This window comes from Brachyhypopomus gauderio, chromosome 6 (genome assembly GCF_052324685.1).
Source record: "Brachyhypopomus gauderio isolate BG-103 chromosome 6, BGAUD_0.2, whole genome shotgun sequence".
NCBI classification, from domain to species: domain Eukaryota; kingdom Metazoa; phylum Chordata; class Actinopteri; order Gymnotiformes; family Hypopomidae; genus Brachyhypopomus; species Brachyhypopomus gauderio.
The window spans coordinates 5,745,988-5,764,284 of record NC_135216.1 but is presented as its reverse complement, the minus strand read 5'-3'; the positions used below and the strand labels follow the sequence as shown (position 1 = coordinate 5,764,284).

Genomic DNA, 18,297 nt, shown 5'->3' with positions numbered 1-18,297 from the left:
AGGACTAAACTAGACACAACTGAACACGATGACGACACGGGCGTGGCAAACCGAGGGAAACCAGCGCAACAGACACGCAGGGCGGGATAACCCGGCAAGGAACAACAATGACGACGAACAGGGACACTAGAGTGACAGTGAGTAGAGGGGGCATAGCCCTACGTGACAAGAACAAAAAAGTCCTGCTCTATCATTTTTTTTCCTTTTAATTATTAAATTATTATTGATCTATTTGCAGGCCGCACTGAGTGAGGACGAGGGCCGTGTGCGGCCCGCGGGCCGCCAGTTGCCCATCCCTGATCTAGAAGATGTATCTTGAAATCTGAAATTGAAATCTGGCACAGCCAGTGACGTCTAGGAAGAGACTAGCTGACAACCAATAATAGATTGGTGACTACTGGAAAGACAGTTGACGGCTCGGAAAGATGGCTCCTGGGGCAGGATGGGTCAGCACCCCATTCTGTGTCTCTTGTGAGAGAGAACCCTACCCTAGCTACAGAACAGTCTTTAGAACGATACTCTCAGGAGGTCCCGAGAGAGGGGTAGGATGAGACCTCTATCCGACAAGACTACGAAATGTATCTGCGGCAAGTTGTGCAAGAATGTACATGGCCTTAATATCCATCAGGCCAGAATGAAATGCATGGAGAAGGAGGAGGTGCAACGCACAAGCCTTGAGCCTGGTGAGACGCAGGAGGAGCCTGGCCAGGAGTCTCCCCACAGAGCCCAGTCTCTCCCCGCACCTCAGCCCCCTAATCTTAGCAGAGTAGTTCACCAACCACAACGGATCAAGTGGCCCCCAGCCAGCAAGGGAGGTGAATGGTCACAATTTGACAGAGATGTGATGGGCATAGTACACAGCACTGCAAAAGGAGATGCAGATCGCTGGCTCACTACAATGACTACCATCATCAGTGGTTATGCAGCAGAGAGATTTGGCGGTGTCAATAAAGGAGGCACCAAGGCTGATTACACCATGAATCGCAGAGCCTGCAAAATCCAGCAGCTTAGACAAGAGCTCCGCACTCTCAAGAAAAGATACAAAGCATCTACAGAGGAGGAAAAGCAAGCCCTATCTGAGCTCAGAGACATCATAAGGAGAAGACTGGCAACCCTTCAGAGAGCAGAGTGGCACAGAAAAAGGGGAAGAGAGAGGGCTAGAAAACGCGCAGCTTTCATCGCCAACCCCTTTGGTTTCACGAAACAACTGATTGGGGACAAACGCAGTGGCCAGCTCACCTGCCCAGCAGAGGAAGTAAATGCTTTCCTTCACGACACGCTGAGTGATCCAAAACGAGAGAAGGGGCTGGAACCCAACAGAGCCCTTATTAACCCAGCCCCTCCAACAGTAATGTTCCATCTGAGGTCTGAAAAGAAGTTGAGGAGGTGATTAGATCAGCTCGCTCTGCATCTGCTCCAGGCCCCAGTGGTGTACCATACATCATGTACAAACGATGCCCTCAACTTCGGCATCACCTGTGGAAAATCTTAAAGATAATATGAAGAAGGGGGAGAGTTGCTGAGCAATGGAGGTGTGCTGAGGGTGTGTGGATTCCTAAAGAAGAAGATTCAAAAGAGATCAGTCAGTTTCGGTTTATCTCGCTGTTGAGTGTTGAAGGCAAGGTGTTTTTAACATTGTTTCCTGGAGACTAACTGAGTTTCTTCTCAGGAACAACTATATAGATCCCTCAGTGCAAAAGGGTGGCATCCCTGGAGTTCCTGGTTGCTTGGAGCACACAGGTGTAGTCACAGAACTCATCAGAGAGGCCCAGAGAAGAGGTGACTTATGTGTGTTGTGGCTGGATTTGGCAAACGCATATGGATCTATTCCACACAGTCTGGTCGAGCTTGCACTACAGCGCCATCACGTCCCCAGTTCAATTAAGGACCTAATCCTGGATTATTATAACAACTAAGGGTCACTTCCGGGGAAGTAACATCACATTGGCATCAGCTAGAAAAAGGGATAATAACCGGGTGTACTATCTCTGTTATCCTTTTTGCCCTGGCAATGAACATGGTGGCCAAGTCGGCAGAGGTGGAATGCAGAGGCCCTTTAACCAAGTCGGGTGTGCCGCAAGCCCCCTATAAGAGCTTTTATGGATGACCTCACAGTTACAACTACATCAGTTCCAGGGGGGAGGTGGATTTTACAAGGCCTCGAAAAGCTGATCAACCGGGCAAGGATGAGTTTCAAACCTACCAAATCGAGATCCTTGGTGTTAAAAAGGGGAAATAGACAAATGATAGACAAATTCCGTTTCTCTTTGGCTGGATCTGTAATCAAATCAAATAAAATCAAATCAAATACACTGCTCAAAAAAATAAAGGGAATACTCAAATAACACCTAGATCTGAATGAATGAAAATAAATCCTAGATCTGAATGAATGAAATATTCTCATTGAATACTTTGTTCTGTACAAAGTTGAATGTGCTGACAACAAAATCACACAAAAATCATCAATGGAAATCAAATTTATTAACCAATGGAGGCCTGGATTTGGAGCCACACACAAAATTAAAGTGGAAAAACACACTACCGGCTGATCCAACTTTGATGTAATGTCCTTAAAACAAGTCAAAATGAGGCTCAGTATTGTGTGTGGCCTCCACATGCCTGTATGACCTCCCTACAACGCCTGGGCATGCTCCTGATGAGGTGGCGGATGGGCTCCTGAGGGATCTCCTACCAGACCTGGACTAAAGCATCCGCCAACTCCTGGACAGTCTGTGGTGCAACGTGACGTTGGTGGATGGAGCGAGACATGATGTCCCAGATGTGCTCAATTGGATTCAGGTCTGGGGAACGGGCGGGCCAGTCCATAGCTTCAATGCCTTCATCTTGCAGGAACTGCTGACATACTCCAGCCACATGAGGTCTAGCATTGTCCTGCATTAGGAGGAACCCAGGGCCAACCGCACCAGCATATGGTCTCACAAGGGGTCTGAGGATCTCATCTCGGTACCTAATGGCAGTCAGGCTACCACTGGTGAGCACATGGAGGGCTGTGCGGCCCTCCAAAGAAATGCCACTCCACACCATTACTGACCCACTGTCAAACCGGTCATGCTGAAGGATGTTGCAGACAGCAGATCGCTCTCCATGGCGTCTCCAGACTCTGTCACGTCTGTCACATGTGCTCAGTGTGAACCTGCTTTCATCTGTGAAGAGCACAAGGCGCCAGTGGCGAATCTGCCAATCCTGGTGTTCTCTGGCAAATGCCAAGCATCCTACACGGTGTTGGGCTGTGAGCACAACCCCCATCTGTGGACGTCGGGCCCTGATACCATCCTCATGGAGTCGGTTTCTAACCGTTTGTGCACATTTGTGGCCTGCTGGAGGTCATTTTGCAGGGCTCTGGCAGTGCTTCTCCTGTTCCTTCTTGCACAAAGGCGGAGGTAGCGGTCCTGCTGCTGGGTTGATGCCCTCCTACGGCCTCCTCCACGTCTCCTGGTGTACTGGCCTGTCTCCTGGTAGCGCCTCCAGCCTCTGGACACTACGCTGACAGACACAGCAAACCTTCTTGCCACAGCTCGCATTGATGTGCCATCCTGGATGAGCTGCACTACCTGAGCCACTTGTGTGGGTTGTAGAGTCCGTCTCATGCTACCACGAGTGTGAAAGGACCACCAACATTCAAAAGTGACCAAAACATCAGCCAGAAAGCATAGGTCCTGAGAAGTGGTCTGTGGTCCCCACCTGCAGAACCACTCCTTTATAGGGTGGGGTCTTGCTAATTGCCCCTCATTTCTACCTGTTGTCTATTCCATGTGACAAAAAACAAATTATACAGATGAATACACAAGTTACAAACAAATCACACAATCAGGCTAAGTATAAGGTAACTAGAATGAAAGTTCTGGGTGTTGATATTGTCAATGTAAATGTCTTGTGATGAACGCCAGGTTTTCATTCCGTGTCTGAGTGATGATACTGTAATTTATTTATTAATTTACTCTAATTTATTATGTACACATGTAATCCCATCCATCAGTGAGCAGTCAGTGAAGAGTCTGGGGAAATTGTTTGACATATCTCTAAAAGACAAATATTCCATTCAAAAGTCAAATAAACAGCTAGAATGTTGGCTCACCAAGATTGACAAGTCAGGCCTGCCAGGCAGATTCAAGGCATGGATCTACCAGCACTCCATCTTACCACGTGTCCTATAGCCTCTGCTGGTTTACTCAGTCCCTCCAACGGTGGAGTCCCTGGAGAGGAAAATAACAAACTTTCTACGTAAATGGTTGGGTCTCCCTCGCAGCCTCAGCAGTGTAGCACTTGTAATATATTACACTTGTAGTATATTAATATACTTGTAATATATTACAGCTTCCATTCAGTGGTCTCACAGAGGAATTCAAGGTGTCACGAACAAGAGAAGCACTACTGTACAGGGATTCCCGGGATCAGAAAGTTCCAGCAGCTGGCATTGAGGTCAGGACTGGTAGGAAGTGGAGAGCAGAGAAAGCAGTAGAGGTGGCAGAGTCACGTTTGAGGCAAAAGGAGTTGGTGGGGACGGTGGCCACCGGCAGAGCTGGCCTGGGCCTGTTTCCAAAGATCCGAGTGAGCAAGGCTACAGGGAAGGAGATAAGGCTTTTGATTCAGGAGGAGGTTCAAGCAGGTCTGGAAGAGGAGAGAGTGAGTAAAACAGTGGCACTCAAGCAGCAGGGAGCATGGACAAAGTGGCAGAGTATCCAGCAACGAAAAATCACATGGGCAAACATCATGCAGGCTGACTTTCTTCGGGTACGTTTCCTTGTGCAGGCTGTATACGACACTCTTCCAAGCTCAGCCAACCTCTATACATGGGGCAAAAGTGAGACACCAGCATGCCAGCTATGCTCAGCACGGGGCTCATTACAACACCTATTGAGTAGCTGCCCAAAGGCCCTGGCAGAAGGTCGCTATCGATGGTGCCATGACCAAGTACTGAAGGCAGTGGCGGCATGTCTTAGCAGAGCCATAAGCACATGCAAACATCATCTTGCCCCAAAGACAAGAATTGCTTTTGTAAAGGCTGGTGAGGCACCCTGCCAACAGCAAAGAACAAGGTCAAGGCCCGTATTTATCAAACTTCTTAGAGTGGAATTTTGGACTTAAGTGCTGAAAAATTCTTAGATTTGCTCCTACTCACAGAGTTAAGTGTAAGTGCCAGTTATCAAAACTCAAGTATAAGAATCACTCTTACTCTCCTGAAAAGTTAAGACTCATAAGTTGTTAAGCTCCAGGACTCATAAGTCGTTAAGAGTTGCCACTAGGGGGCTGAGATGGCACTGAGAAGACAGAGACGCATGCGAACCTTCATTTTAGGTACACATTTTAGTTTTATAGATATATAAATATGCACATAAATATGCACAATGCACAAATATGCACAATAATTAGGCATTAAGATAAGCATGGGTTTAAAAACTTTTTTTCTTCCTTTCATTTTTTTCATGCAAGAGTGTAATATTCATGCTGCGATTTTAATACTTAAATTTTAAGCTTTGACGTCTGCCTTGTCAGTTATTGTATGTCATTTGGGAGTAAGTCCTCTGCCAGATGTCCTTCAGACGCTCACTTTTCCTCCAGCCGTTCATGACTGGAGGTGTTTGGAAGCGCTGTCAGAGACGGAGGAGCAGATGGAGAATCTGCGCTCAAGCCAGCAGGGTCAGGAGCACGAGCAGCTTCTTTATTACTGACAGATGCAATTATTTTGAAGTGACAATTAGCATCACAGTGTTTGTGTGCAAATCTAAATAAATGATAAAAACCTTGTCTCTGAGATATGTTTTAGAATTTCATTAATGCAGCATCCTGACCCCCCCTCCACTTCACAGATCACCGCACTGTCCCCCCATGATACGCTGCACCACCTCACAAAATGTGCTAAGAGGCTTGCCCGGTGGTCCTCCGCCTGAATGTGATTCGGTTAGAATGTATGCAGTACCCAAAATAAATCTATATATGAATAACAAGAAAGAAGAAAGAAGAAGGGGAAAATTATACATACCAGTGCGTGTCACATACTTAAAGGTAGATATGAAATATTTTTTTAACTGATTATTTATTAACTATGTAAATACGCTGAGTTACTTCACAGAAATTATGACTGCAACATTATTAAGTTAAATATGAAGGTGTAGCGACTACTACTCCTCGCAGCGAATTCCCTAACAGACAGGCACTTGGCCACTCAGGGAGTTTTAGCCCTTTAAGTGACCCTGGGGGAGCGGCGCCTGCACCTGAGGACGCCTGCGCCTGAGGACGACACTAGGTATTATTATGTCGTCGCGGCACTGAACAACGGCACGGCCTCCAGAGTGGTGAGTTTTCTTCAAAACCCTCCGGAGGACGATAAGTATGAAGCCCTTAAGTCGCTGCTCCTACAAATTTTCGAGCTGTCGGAGTCGGAGCGTGCCCGCAGGCTTCTTTCGCTGTCTTGTTTAGGCGATTCCAAACCTTCGGAGCTGATGGATCACATGCTGTCCCTACTGGGCGACCACCCGCCATGTTTTCTGTTCAGGTTTTCCTTCAGCAGATTTTCCTTCAGCAGTTACCCAGCGATGTTCACGCAGCCTTGGCGGGTTCTACACTCAGGGATTATCGTGCGTTAGCTAGGGAGGCCGACAAGATTTTCTTGGCCAAGCAGTGTATTGCAGCCACGCAGGTCTGTACACCTCCGCTCGCCTCTGGCGCTGCCGTCTGCGCGTCCATGCCTCCGCCCTCCCCAGCTCTATGTTTTTACCACGCGCATTTCAGAGCCAAGGCCAGAAGCTGCCACCCGCCATGCGGTTTCAGGAAGCCGGGAAAAGTGAGGGCCGACGCCTGCTAGCGGCTACAGGCGTCGGCCGTTCCAGTAGCCTGCTTTTCCTGATGGATGCGGTCTCGGGGCGTCGTTTCCTCTGCGACACAGGCGCTCAGTTGAGCGTTCTGCCTGCCTCCGAGATGGACATGAGGTCAGGCCACGCTGGCCCTGCCCTTGAGGCCGCCAATGGGAGCTCTATTCCCACGTACGGCCAACGGTCAGTGCCACTGTGCTTCGGTGGGCAGCGGTTCACATGGCCTTTTGTGCTGGCGAAGGTTTCCACTCCCCTCTTAAGTGCCGATTTCCTGTGTGCCAACAGCTTGCTGGTTGATATTAGGAACAGACACCTCGTGAATACAGAGACTTTCAGCTCTCTCCCATGCTCGCTCAGCTCGTTTTAGCTCCTCCGACCTGTCGGGTGCGTTCTCTGTCTCGGATGATTTCTCACGTCTCCTCGCGGAGTTTCCTGGACTGACGGAACCCACGTTTTCTTCGGACAGCAGCAGGCATGGGGTTGAGCATCACATCACAACCTCGGGCCCACCTGTTCACGCTCGTGCTAGACGTTTGGACCCCGCCAAGCTCGCAATAGCCAGAGCTAAGTTTGGGACGATGGAGCGCCTGGGTATTGTGCGTAGGTCTGACAGCCCCTGGGCCTCGCCGCTGCACATTATCAAGAAACCAGGCGGCGGCTGGCGCCCTTGCGGTGACTATCGCTGGCTCAATGACGCCACCACTCCTGATTGCTATCCTGTTCCTCATGTGCAGGATTTTTCTACCTGTCTGGCCGGAAAAGTCATATTTTCAAAGGTGGACTTAGTCCATGGCTACCACCAGGTCCCCGTGCATCCCGTGGACATTCCGAAGACGGCAGTGATCACTCTTTTCGGCCTGTTTGAGTTACTCCGCATGCCTTTTGTCCTCAAAAATGCTGCCCAGACATTCCAGCGTCTCATGGACAGTGTCCTGCGTGATTTGCCTTTCCTTTTTGTCTACCTGGATGACATTTTGGTGGCCAGCGCCTCAAGGTCGGAGCACCTGCAGCACCTCAGGCTCCTGTTCGAGCGTCTCAGCCAGCACGGCCTGATCATCAACCCATCGAAGTGCCAGTTCGGACTTCACCTTATTGATTTTCTTGGCCACCGCATCTCCAGGGCTGGTGTTGTTCCACTCCCTACTAAGGTGAAAGCTATCCAGCGTTTCGCCCGTCCGCTTACAATTAAGGCCCTACAGGAGTTCCTGGGAATGGTGAACTTCTATCACCGTTTCATCCCACGAGCAGCTGGCCTCATGCACCCTCTCTACACAGCCCTCAAAGGCAAGGCCGCCAAGCACACGGTGGATTGGACTGGTGAGCGGCTCCTGGCTTTTGACGCAGCTAAGCGCGCGTTGGCGGATGCCACTTTGTTGGCGCACCCCTCTCCTGATGCGCCCATTGTCATCACCACAGACGTGTCAGATTACGCCGTGGGCGTGGTGCATGAGCAGTGGGTCGATGGGGCTTGGCAGCCCTTGGCATTCTTCAGTCACCAACTCCGCCCCGCCGAGCGCAAGTACAGCACGTTTGACCGCGAGCTACTCGCCCTGTACCTGGCTGTGCGACATTTTCGTTTTCTTCTGGAAGGCCGCCCGTTTACTGCGTTCGTGGACCACAAGCCATTGGCATTCGCGATGGCTAAGGTGGTTTGAACCATGGTCTGCTCGTCAGCAGCGTCAGCAGGCCTTCATCTCAGAGTTCACCACGAACATCCAGCACATTGCAGGGAAAGACAACTCGGTGGCTGACTGCCTCTCTCGTGGGGTCGTCAGCGGCGCGCACCTCGGCATCGACTACTCCCGTATGGCAGCAGACCAGGTGTCGGACCCGGAGGTCCAGGCCTACAGGACGGCAATCACCGGGCTGCAGTTGGCGGACGTTCCCTTCAGTGATGCAGATGTGACGCTTCTCTGCAACGTGTTCATGGGTCGGCCTAGGCCTATTGTCCCCGCCCGCTGGCGCAAGCTGGTTTTTAATTCTATACACGGTCTCTCACACCCTGGTAGGAGGGCGTCGCAGAAGCTAGTGGCGGACAAGTTTGTCTGGCATGGCCTCAGGAAGGATGCTCGCGATTGGGTTAGAGTTTGTGTAGCCTGTCAGCGCGCCAAGGTGCACATACACATTAAGGCCCCGCTGGATTCGTTTCCTGTGCCAGAGCGGCGTTTCGACCACGTGCATGTGGATTTTGTGGGGCCACTGCCACTATCTTGTGGTTTCTCTCACCTCCTCACCGTTGTCGACAGGACCACGAGGTGGCCGGAAGCCATACCGTTGTCCTCCACTACGGCCTCGGAAGTGGCCCGGGCGTTTATTGGCGTGTGGGTCGCACAGTTTGGCGTCCCGTCGGATATGTCCTCGGACCGCGGGCGTCAGTTCACTTCTGCCCTCTGAAACGGTGTGGCTGAGGACCTCGGAGTACACTTGCACCGCACGACGGCCTACCATCCCCAGGCCAACGGGCTTTGTGAGCGTTTCCATTGCTCTATGAAAGCTGCGCTCCGGGCCAGCCTCCGGGATGGCAACTGGTTGGATAGGCTCCCCTGGATCATGCTGGGCCTCAGGTCGTCCCCTAAAGAGGATCTCCAGGCTTCGTCGGCCGAACTCGTCTATGGCCAGCCCTTGCGGGTCCCCGGAGATTTTCTCCCTTGTCCTACTGCTCCGTGGTCCGCCAGCCACCAGCGGCAGGCCCTTCGTGAGTTCTCGGGTGCTTTTGTCCCCGTGCCCACCTCTCAGCATGGCCTACACCGGTCCCGTTTTCCCCTTTCCTTGCGGGCTGCTAGGTTTGTGTTTATATGGCATGATGCGCACCGCAGTCCCCTCCGCCCGGTCTATGACGGCCCTTTCCGAGTGCTGGAGCCGGGGGACAAGTTCTTCAAGGTGGACATCGAAGGTGTCCCCGAGAGCGTTTCGGTGGACCGTCTGAAGCCGGCCCACTTGGACTTGGATGGTGCTGTGGTGACGGCACGTCCAGCGAACCATGGGCGGCCCCCGGTCGTTGGTCCTGCCCGCCCTGCTGGTCAACCGGCCTGTGCATCTGCCCTGCCGGCGGGCGGTGTGAGCCGGTCTGGGGGGTCGATTCGTCCCCCTCGCCGGATGGACATGTCTGTTTTTGTGAATTCTGGGGGGGTGTGTGTAGCGACTACTACTCCTCGCAGGGAATTCCCTAACAGACAGGCACTTGGCCACTCAGGGAGTTTTAGCCCTTTAAGTGACACTGGGGAAGCGGCACCTGCGCCCACCAGGGGAGGAGGAGAAAACAGTGCTATATTTTGAGTTGCGTGGAAAATAAAGTTTCCCTCTTCTGGATTTTCTGGAATAAGCAGTTTCTGCCTCGTTCCCCAAACCCGGTTCAAAGGTATTTCAACCTTTTCTGAATTTTATCTTGACATTTCTCAGGAAATATTATTGAACATGAAATCCGATCCAGTGATTGGTTCTTGCAGGGGGTTTTGAAACGACGTCATCCAGGATCAGCTTTGCAGCACAGCCAGGTGTCGTAAATCAGCTCTGAGACTGACACTTAAGAATTACTCCTACACTTCGCTTAAAGTGAGACTGAGAGGCTTGATAACTAACTTTTAGTCTCAGCTTTTAACTAAGAATTATTTTAGACATAAGTCAATTCTTAGCAGCATTCATAGGAGTAATTCTAAGAAGTTTGATAAATACGGGCCCAGGTCTTCTCCACACAGTCTCTATTGGCAGCTGCAGGCCGACCTGGGGAAGCAGCTAAAGTTCCCTCAGCATGTAGTTCCAACATCGCTCAGGCCAGACATTACCATCACCTCTGATAGAACAAGACAGATGATAGTGCTTGAGCTCACGGTGCCCTGGGAAGAGCGGATGGAAGAGGCGAATGAAAGGAAACGCGCAAAGTACCAGGAACTAGTGGAGCAGTGTCGGATAGGGGGCTGGAAGACATATTATGAGCCAATAGAGGTGGGCTGTAGGGGTTTCGCAGGACATTCACTCTGCAAAGTCTTGAACCATTTGGGTATAACAGCAGTGGCAAAGAGGGCCATTCGATCCATTTGTGAAGCTACAGAGAAGGCCACTAGGTGGCTATGGCTAAAGAGGACTGATCCATGGGTGGTTGCTGCTGGGACGCAAGCTGGGGTCTGATCAACCTCAGCTGGGTCGCCTGGGCGAGGGTGTCTGATGTTGAAAGACCCGAAACACCCAGTGACCTCAGGTTACATCACTGATGATGCGTCCCAGTGCTTCTAGAAGATGTATCTTGAACAACACAGGCAAAATTCTTAGCATCAAGAGCAGAAAGTATATGTTGCGAATGCAAAACAGAAAAAAAAATATCAAAAGTATATCAAAACCAGTATAATTGGTTACTTGAAACTTAATTTCGTTTGCATTTTGACAGTTTGACATTTTGACAGTTCCATTGTTTTTTGGCTTTTCCCAGTAAGGTCTTCTTGCTTCTGGAATCTCTCTTTGCTTCTGCTTCGTTTTTTGCTTCTGAGTTTTGGATCACATTTCACGTGTGGGAGGGTCTTAGATGAAGGCGTTCCTCTGCAATCTCCATTGGTCACTGATTCCGGACTGACATAGAGCTCTTAAACCACCACTGGGACCAAGCCACGCCCACCCCACCAGCTTCCCAGTGTTTTCAAACATGGCGGAACGCAGGGGTTTAGTTTCACAGCTGCAGGTAAACTGAGTTTTACCATTAACGTTTATACAAAGGTTACAATTAATTGCTAAATGGTCTGTAGATATTGCATAAACTTTAATGGTTTTGGGTGTCCATTAAATAGATCTGTGGGCAGGGTCAGCAGTTGGAGCTCACTGATTGTTTATGGAGTGGCGGTTTTCACTAAGATCATACAGAGAGGAAAAAGCCACAATGACGACGAATGTTAGTTGTGAGCCAGGGAGCTGGTTTCAAAGAAAAACACCTCTGCTACAGATTGGCAGCATTTTAAATTTATTTTAAATAAAAAGCGAGAGTCAGCAAAGCTATATGAGTCAGTGTGTAAGATCTGCTTACAAAAATCCTCCGCCAAAGATAGAAACACATCAAACATGGATTCTCATATTAAAACCAAGCACCCTTCAATTACAATTCAGCAGGTGCTGGAAAAGTCCCGACTCAGTTACCATTTTAATTGGAGCTTTTGCCAAATACCAAAAATACAAAAGAGACGATAGAAAGCGATTACATTAGTGACATCTGAAGTTTCTGCTTATTGTAGAGAGTCTCTAATCAACGAGGATTAAGACCTGCTTATTTAATGAAAATGGGGGTGTTATGAGGTCTTTTCAAATTTCTTTAATGAGTTTAGGGAAGGGGTAACTCAACTCAACTCAACTCAAACTTTATTTATAGAACACATTTCAAACAACCAAGGTTGACCAAAGTGCTGTACAGGATGAGAAGCTGTATTGGGAATAAAAGTAGGCCCGATAATGTCACAGTTCCAAACAATTATAATCAATAAACAGAAGCAGTGTAATGACATAGAAAATATAATAAATAAAACTACAAATAAATAAAACATATTAGAATAAATAAAATAAAATATAAAACAGAGTTATCAGCAAAAAGTCTATTTAACTATAATTAAAAGCCATGGAGAATAAATGTGTTTTTAAAGAAGATTTAAAAACCTCAAGAGAACCTGCAGATCGAATGTGCCCGAATGTGTGTTTCTTAAAAATTGACCCTAATGGTAGCATATAAAGCAAAAAGAGAATTGGCCCTAAGATAGAACCTTGGGGAACCCCAAAAGTGAGGGGAGCTGAAGATGAAGTAAATTCTCCTAGCTGCACAGAGAAACTACGATCAGTCAGGTAAGATTGGAACCATGAGAGAGCAGATCCTGTAATGCCCACCCACTGTTCTAGTCCTGCTTAGAGGATCCCATAATCCACAGTGTAAAAAGCAGCTGTCATGTCAAGAAGCACTAACATAGCTGGGTTTCCTGAATCAATAGTTACCATTAGGTCATTATAAACTCTCACTAGTGCTGTCTCAGTACTATGTAAAGGTTTAAAGCCAGACTGAAACTTCTCATAAATATCATTGGCCGCTAAGAATGATTGAATCTGAATAAAAACCACTTTCTCTAGAATTTTAGATAAAAATGGCAGTTTAGAAATAGGCCTAAAATTAGACAGCACAGAGGGATCAAGATTTTTCTTTTTGATAAGAGGCTGCACAACAGCATGTTTGAGAGCAGCTGGAACACATCCGGTGCTAAGAGAGGAATTAATAAATAAAAGTATGTCAGTGCTCACTGTATTAAATACTTCTTTAAAAAGACGAGAAGGGATGCTGTCTGTAGGACAGTTTGTAGGTCGTAGATGCTGGACTACATTGGTCAATAGTGGGAGAGATACAGGCTCAAATTGATTGAATACGTTGTGTGAAAGAGAGATGGTGATATCAGAACTAATACCTACAGATGAGAAGGCAGAAGACATAAGAGCAAAATTTCAGTAAAAAATTTGAGAAAACTCTCACATAGAGTAAATGAGGGTACCACTGGAGAGTTATCACAAGGATTTACAAGGGAGTTAAAAATGTATAATGTTAATTAACTATATTATATTACCTCTGGTTTTTTTCTGCCTTTCTTCCTCCTCTTTCTGCACTGGGCAACAGAGGACTTCTGCCTTTTTGACATCTTTAAGGGGAGATGTCACTCACCCTGTGGCGTTGTCTTTTTCCCCCACAGAGAAACATTAACGAGGTGCGCAGAGCGTGTGGGGGCTGGGGGCCAGGGGGCCATAGGCGGTTGAAAAGGGGCATGTGGGTGATAGGTGTCGAGTTATTATAATAATTATTAATTTGACCAATATTATTAAACAATTAATTAATGATTATCTGGACTTTACTTATTTTCATATTTAGTAATTGGTCATTTGTAAAAAACAAACAAAAAAAAACCCCTAGCATTTGCCTATATTGCCTAATGGAAGGGCCGGCCCTGGGGCCAAATGTCACCTACGTTTCAATCTAGATCTCAATGTCATGGCAGCTCTTTGCAGCCAGATCTTTATAGTGTTCACAAAGACGGAAGACGAGTCTTCCTGTTGAGCAGCATGTTGACCTGACCACCTGTAGGAGAGGCTACTTCATCTAACCCCTTAGTTAGTGATCAGAGTCATTTTGGTTTAGTTTTAGAGTGCCTTAATAGCTGGTAAATATGTTGAAGGTATTTCTAATTAAACTATAACATATCTAAAACGTACACTAATGCCTGTCTCAATTCATGGTTTGGCTTAATTCAGTATGGTGCATGTTTAATAAAGTGAAATGTTTTATATTTTTAAGATCAAGTCAAAATAAACAAAGTCCTTTTATGAGCTGCTTGGCACAGGAGCTATTTTTTTCGCAATATTTTTCAATCTGGTGAAAGAATGAATTAATAAAGATACTGGTTTAGTTTAGACAACAGGCTAAAGTAGTAAAGACTTTGCTCTTCAAATGGATCCTGGTCTTGTTTGCTCTTTGTAACTGTTGCGCTACATAACAATGATCTTTAAGACTGCAGTCTTGCAGCATGCAAAGTGGGTTAAAATAGCACCTGGATTTAAACTGGTTTCTGAAACTCATTCTGTCAGCAGTGCACCCATAACACATGCTTCTGAAGCAGGCACAATTGTGAAACGTATTTACTGAATAGCCTGCAGAATTTTTTGAATTCCTGATGTTTCTAGTGTCACAAACATGCAAGAATGACAGTCAGAGGAGTAATTTACTTTGGCATGTTGATGTGTAGGTGATTGTTGGGCATGTGAGCTAGTGTGAAATAAAACAAAATCCACATGGATTATTAGTCACTCTTTAGATTTTATTGTTCTCTGTGAGCACAGAGGAAGGGCTACACAGGGCTTCAGGTCTTCATGGCATCGAGTGAAGCTTTGGAAACTGGACGGTCTTCCTTATTATGATATGATTTCAGATTTAGTGGCAGATGAAGAGCTGACCACTTTACCATCCACAAGTTCCTCCGTAACAATCTTCACCGTGCGGGACGTTTGGGATTTACTCGTTGTTTGTGATTGTTGTTGACTGAAAGAATGAACAGAACCTCATTTAAGTACCTCTTTCCCCAGTCACAAACTGAATCACTAAATAAACTTCTGCCATTATGGTAAAGAATTTTCATTAACATTCTATTCTCTTTGAATAATTTCACTTCTCATTGGCCCTTGTTTGACATTACCAAACTTGATGGACGTTCATACAAATCAGGCAAGATCCTCCTGCCATGTTCTTACCTGCCACCTCCCTCTCCGTCCAGAAGTCTCCTGTACTCAGCAATCTCCATCTCCAGCCTGGTCTTGAGGTCCAGGAGGATGTTGTACTCATGTTTCTTGTTCTCCAGTTCTACCCTTAGCAGTGACAGAGTTTCCTCCAGACTGCTGACCTGTGACTGGAAGCTGGCTAGCATGTTGCCATAGCGGTTCTGTGTGTCAGCCAGGGTGGCCTCAAGAGACGCTTTCTGGAAGAAGAAAGAAGAGACATTATATCTCATTATATCACGCCTGTATTGTACCAGCAGGATGCACTTTTTGTTGTCTTGACAGTCACCATGAGAAGACATACAATACAAAGAGCAGAAATACAGTATAGGTGAATGAAATCTTACCATACTTAGTTGAGACTGCAACTCGATTTCTAGAGCCTGGAGTGTTCGCTTGAGTTCTGTTAATTCAGACTTGGATGTCTGGACTGTTTCTGTTTGGACAGTGACTTCTTGTTTTAGTGCATCACACTATTGAAATACAAAACAAAAAACAAAAAAAACAAACATTATAAACAGAGTAACATACTGCTGCAGCCTAGATGATTGGTCAGAGAATAATAATTCATATTCCAATAAGAATGTACCTTGCCCTGGAACCAGTTCTCAAGTTCTTTGCGACTCTTTGCAGCCAAAGCTTCATAGTGCTCACGGATTCCATCCATGATGGCAGACAGGTCTTCCTGTGCAGGAGCATCCACTGAAACGTTGATCTGACCACCCATCTGAGTGCGTGCTGCTAGGAGGTCCTGAAAAGAGGTGAGCAGGATGTTATGTACATGGTAAAGGTGTTTTCCAGGAAACATTTTACAACACTGAAACGGAACTCTTTCAAACACTTCCATTGGATCTAGTTCATGCAAATCTATGCATGTCTTTGCAGCTAAAATAATCTAACAGCTTACTGAAATTGCTGATGATATACCTAGGATTGGATCATGGGTAACTCTGACATACCTCTTCATGGTTCTTCTTTAAGTAGATAAGCTCATCCCTAAGGCCTTCGATTTGTGACTCGAGGTCAGCCCTGCTCAAGGTCATCTCATCCAGGACTCTCCTTAGCCCAGCGATGTCTCCCTCCACAGACATTCTCAGAGCCAGCTCATTCTCGTACCTGCAAAAGTGATAAATGTGTTACAAATGGGAAGAGACTCTGTGCTGTCAGAAAAATACATCTGAATGAGGCATGTCTTGTGGTCACCTCAACGACATCCTGGTTATAAATCTAGACACTGCCAAAATATGTATGATTCTTTTCAATTCTAACTTTTAGGTGGATTGCATTATTACAATTTGCCACATTGATTTGACATGAAATGTTGTTTAAAGCAGTCCGTGATGACACACTTACTTGACTTTGAAGTCATCAGCAGCCAGTTTGGCGTTGTCAATACGGAGATAGATCGAACCATTCACAGTCACAGCATCCTGAATCTATAGTACCAAGCAAATATGTATCAGTATAAATCTAAACTTAATAAAAAGCTCTCAGCTCTCAATTTCTTTCCTATAGGATGGGCACTGGCTAAAACCTTTTTAGAATAACCCTTTGTTGCATTCAACCTTAAAGAAAAAGAACAGGGCGTGGCAATGAGAAAACAAAGTGAAATAGGTCAAAACAGAGGCACAACAGAAGAAGGCAAAGAGCAACTGCAGAGTGTTGAGCAGACTAATTCTGAAATTTTGTTCACACATAGTCTTGTTCTTTAATTCTTAAACACAAAAATTTTTTTTAATCATTTATCACCAATATATTTATGAATTATTTATTCTGATCTAGTTTATTGTAAGTGTATTGTAATATTATCTACTGTGTGAAAGTATTGGTTCAACCAAAATAATCTTTTATACAGGTAGTCCGTAGTTATTTACACTAGACTACACATTGAAAAACATTACGCCATAAATAGCAACAAATTTCCAAACGTTTGTTCTATCCCAAATGTTTGACATGCAAAAACACACTGAAATACTGTTAAGACCCAGAGATGGAACCCTTAAGATATGGACCACTGAAACTTAAAACATGGACTGGAACTTAAAATGTTCATGGTAAAAAAGTTAATGATCAAAGGTAGTGAGAAAGTTGCTTTTTTATATCATGGTAGCACACAAATACCATGACATACCTTCGCTTGAAGATCACTGATGGTGGCGTAGTAGGCAGAGTAGTCCCGAGACTTGGGTGAGGTCTTGCCATCAAGGAACTGGCGGATCTTCAGTTCCAGCTCAGCGTTGGCCTTCTCCAGTGAGCGCACCTTCTCCAGGTAGGAGGCCAGACGGTCGTTGAGGTTCTGCATGGTGGCCTTCTCGTTTGTGGACAGATCCAAGCCATCAGACAGGTCAAAGCCACCTCCACCAGACTTGGAGCCAAAGCTAAAGCCATAACCACCACTGCCACCACCAGATCCGAATCCACCTGCAGCACTGTATCCACCGCCAGCACCACCGCTGTAACTGCTGCCCAGGCTGTAGCCACTGGAGATGCGAACATCACCTACGCCACCATGAACGCTTCTGGCTCTCTGACCGCTCATACGACCTCCGCTGGCAAAGCTCTGGACAGAGCCAACTCTTAGGGCACTCATGGTGATTCAGATGTAGTTCTTTGCTGCTCAGGCTGGAGAAGGAATGAGTTGAGACTGTAGAAAGCCTGTCCTTTTAACTTTCACGAGGGAGGGTTCGGCAGGAGGGAGGGTTGGGCAGGTGGGAGGGTGGGGGTTGGGGGTTCCAGAGGAGTGTTCCTCCCCTGCAGGCAAATGCCTCTGAACCAGACGAACCTGTTATGAAGAAAGCAAATTAAAAGCACAGAGTACAATCTCTAACTCAGTGATGTTGAAACCTCTGCAAAGGGCTGTTACCAATGTTGAAGTACAAATAGCTAATGACACCTCAGGCAACAAAATGCAATGATGGGTTTTGGTCCAGAGTTATCCTGACTTGAAATACAATATCACATATAAAGTATATGAACAGCAGTATGTAATATAGTAGTAGATATGGAGTTTAATGTTGTACCAGCACGTACAAGTATTAAATGATGTGTGTAATTTGAATAAGTTTAACCATCAAGGATTATCATTTTTCAGAGGTTGTTCAAGTAGGGCAGAGTGAACAGCTTCTTTAAAGTCTTTAATGTTTTTTGTCCTCATGCCATAAATCATTTTGAAAAAGCTTAACCCCTAGTACAGACC

At 46.5% G+C, this 18,297-nt stretch overlaps 1 protein-coding gene and 1 pseudogene across 1 annotated transcript; one reads left to right on the top strand and one right to left on the bottom strand.

The window, feature by feature from the left end:
• Window positions 1-566: 566 nt before the first annotated feature.
• On the top strand, window positions 567-10,955 carry LOC143516174 (uncharacterized; annotated as a pseudogene).
• Window positions 10,956-14,626: 3,671 nt separating this feature from the next.
• On the bottom strand, window positions 14,627-17,743 carry LOC143516560 (keratin, type I cytoskeletal 50 kDa-like). Its single transcript, XM_077008234.1, has 7 exons — window positions 17,233-17,743; window positions 16,455-16,537; window positions 16,061-16,217; window positions 15,691-15,852; window positions 15,449-15,574; window positions 15,078-15,301; window positions 14,627-14,868 (listed from the first exon to the last, which is right to left on the bottom strand). The coding sequence occupies exons 1-7, from the start codon at window positions 17,689-17,691 to the stop codon at window positions 14,742-14,744; spliced, it is 1,338 nt and encodes a 445-aa protein (XP_076864349.1). The 5' UTR covers window positions 17,692-17,743; the 3' UTR covers window positions 14,627-14,741.
• Window positions 17,744-18,297: the final 554 nt, after the last annotated feature.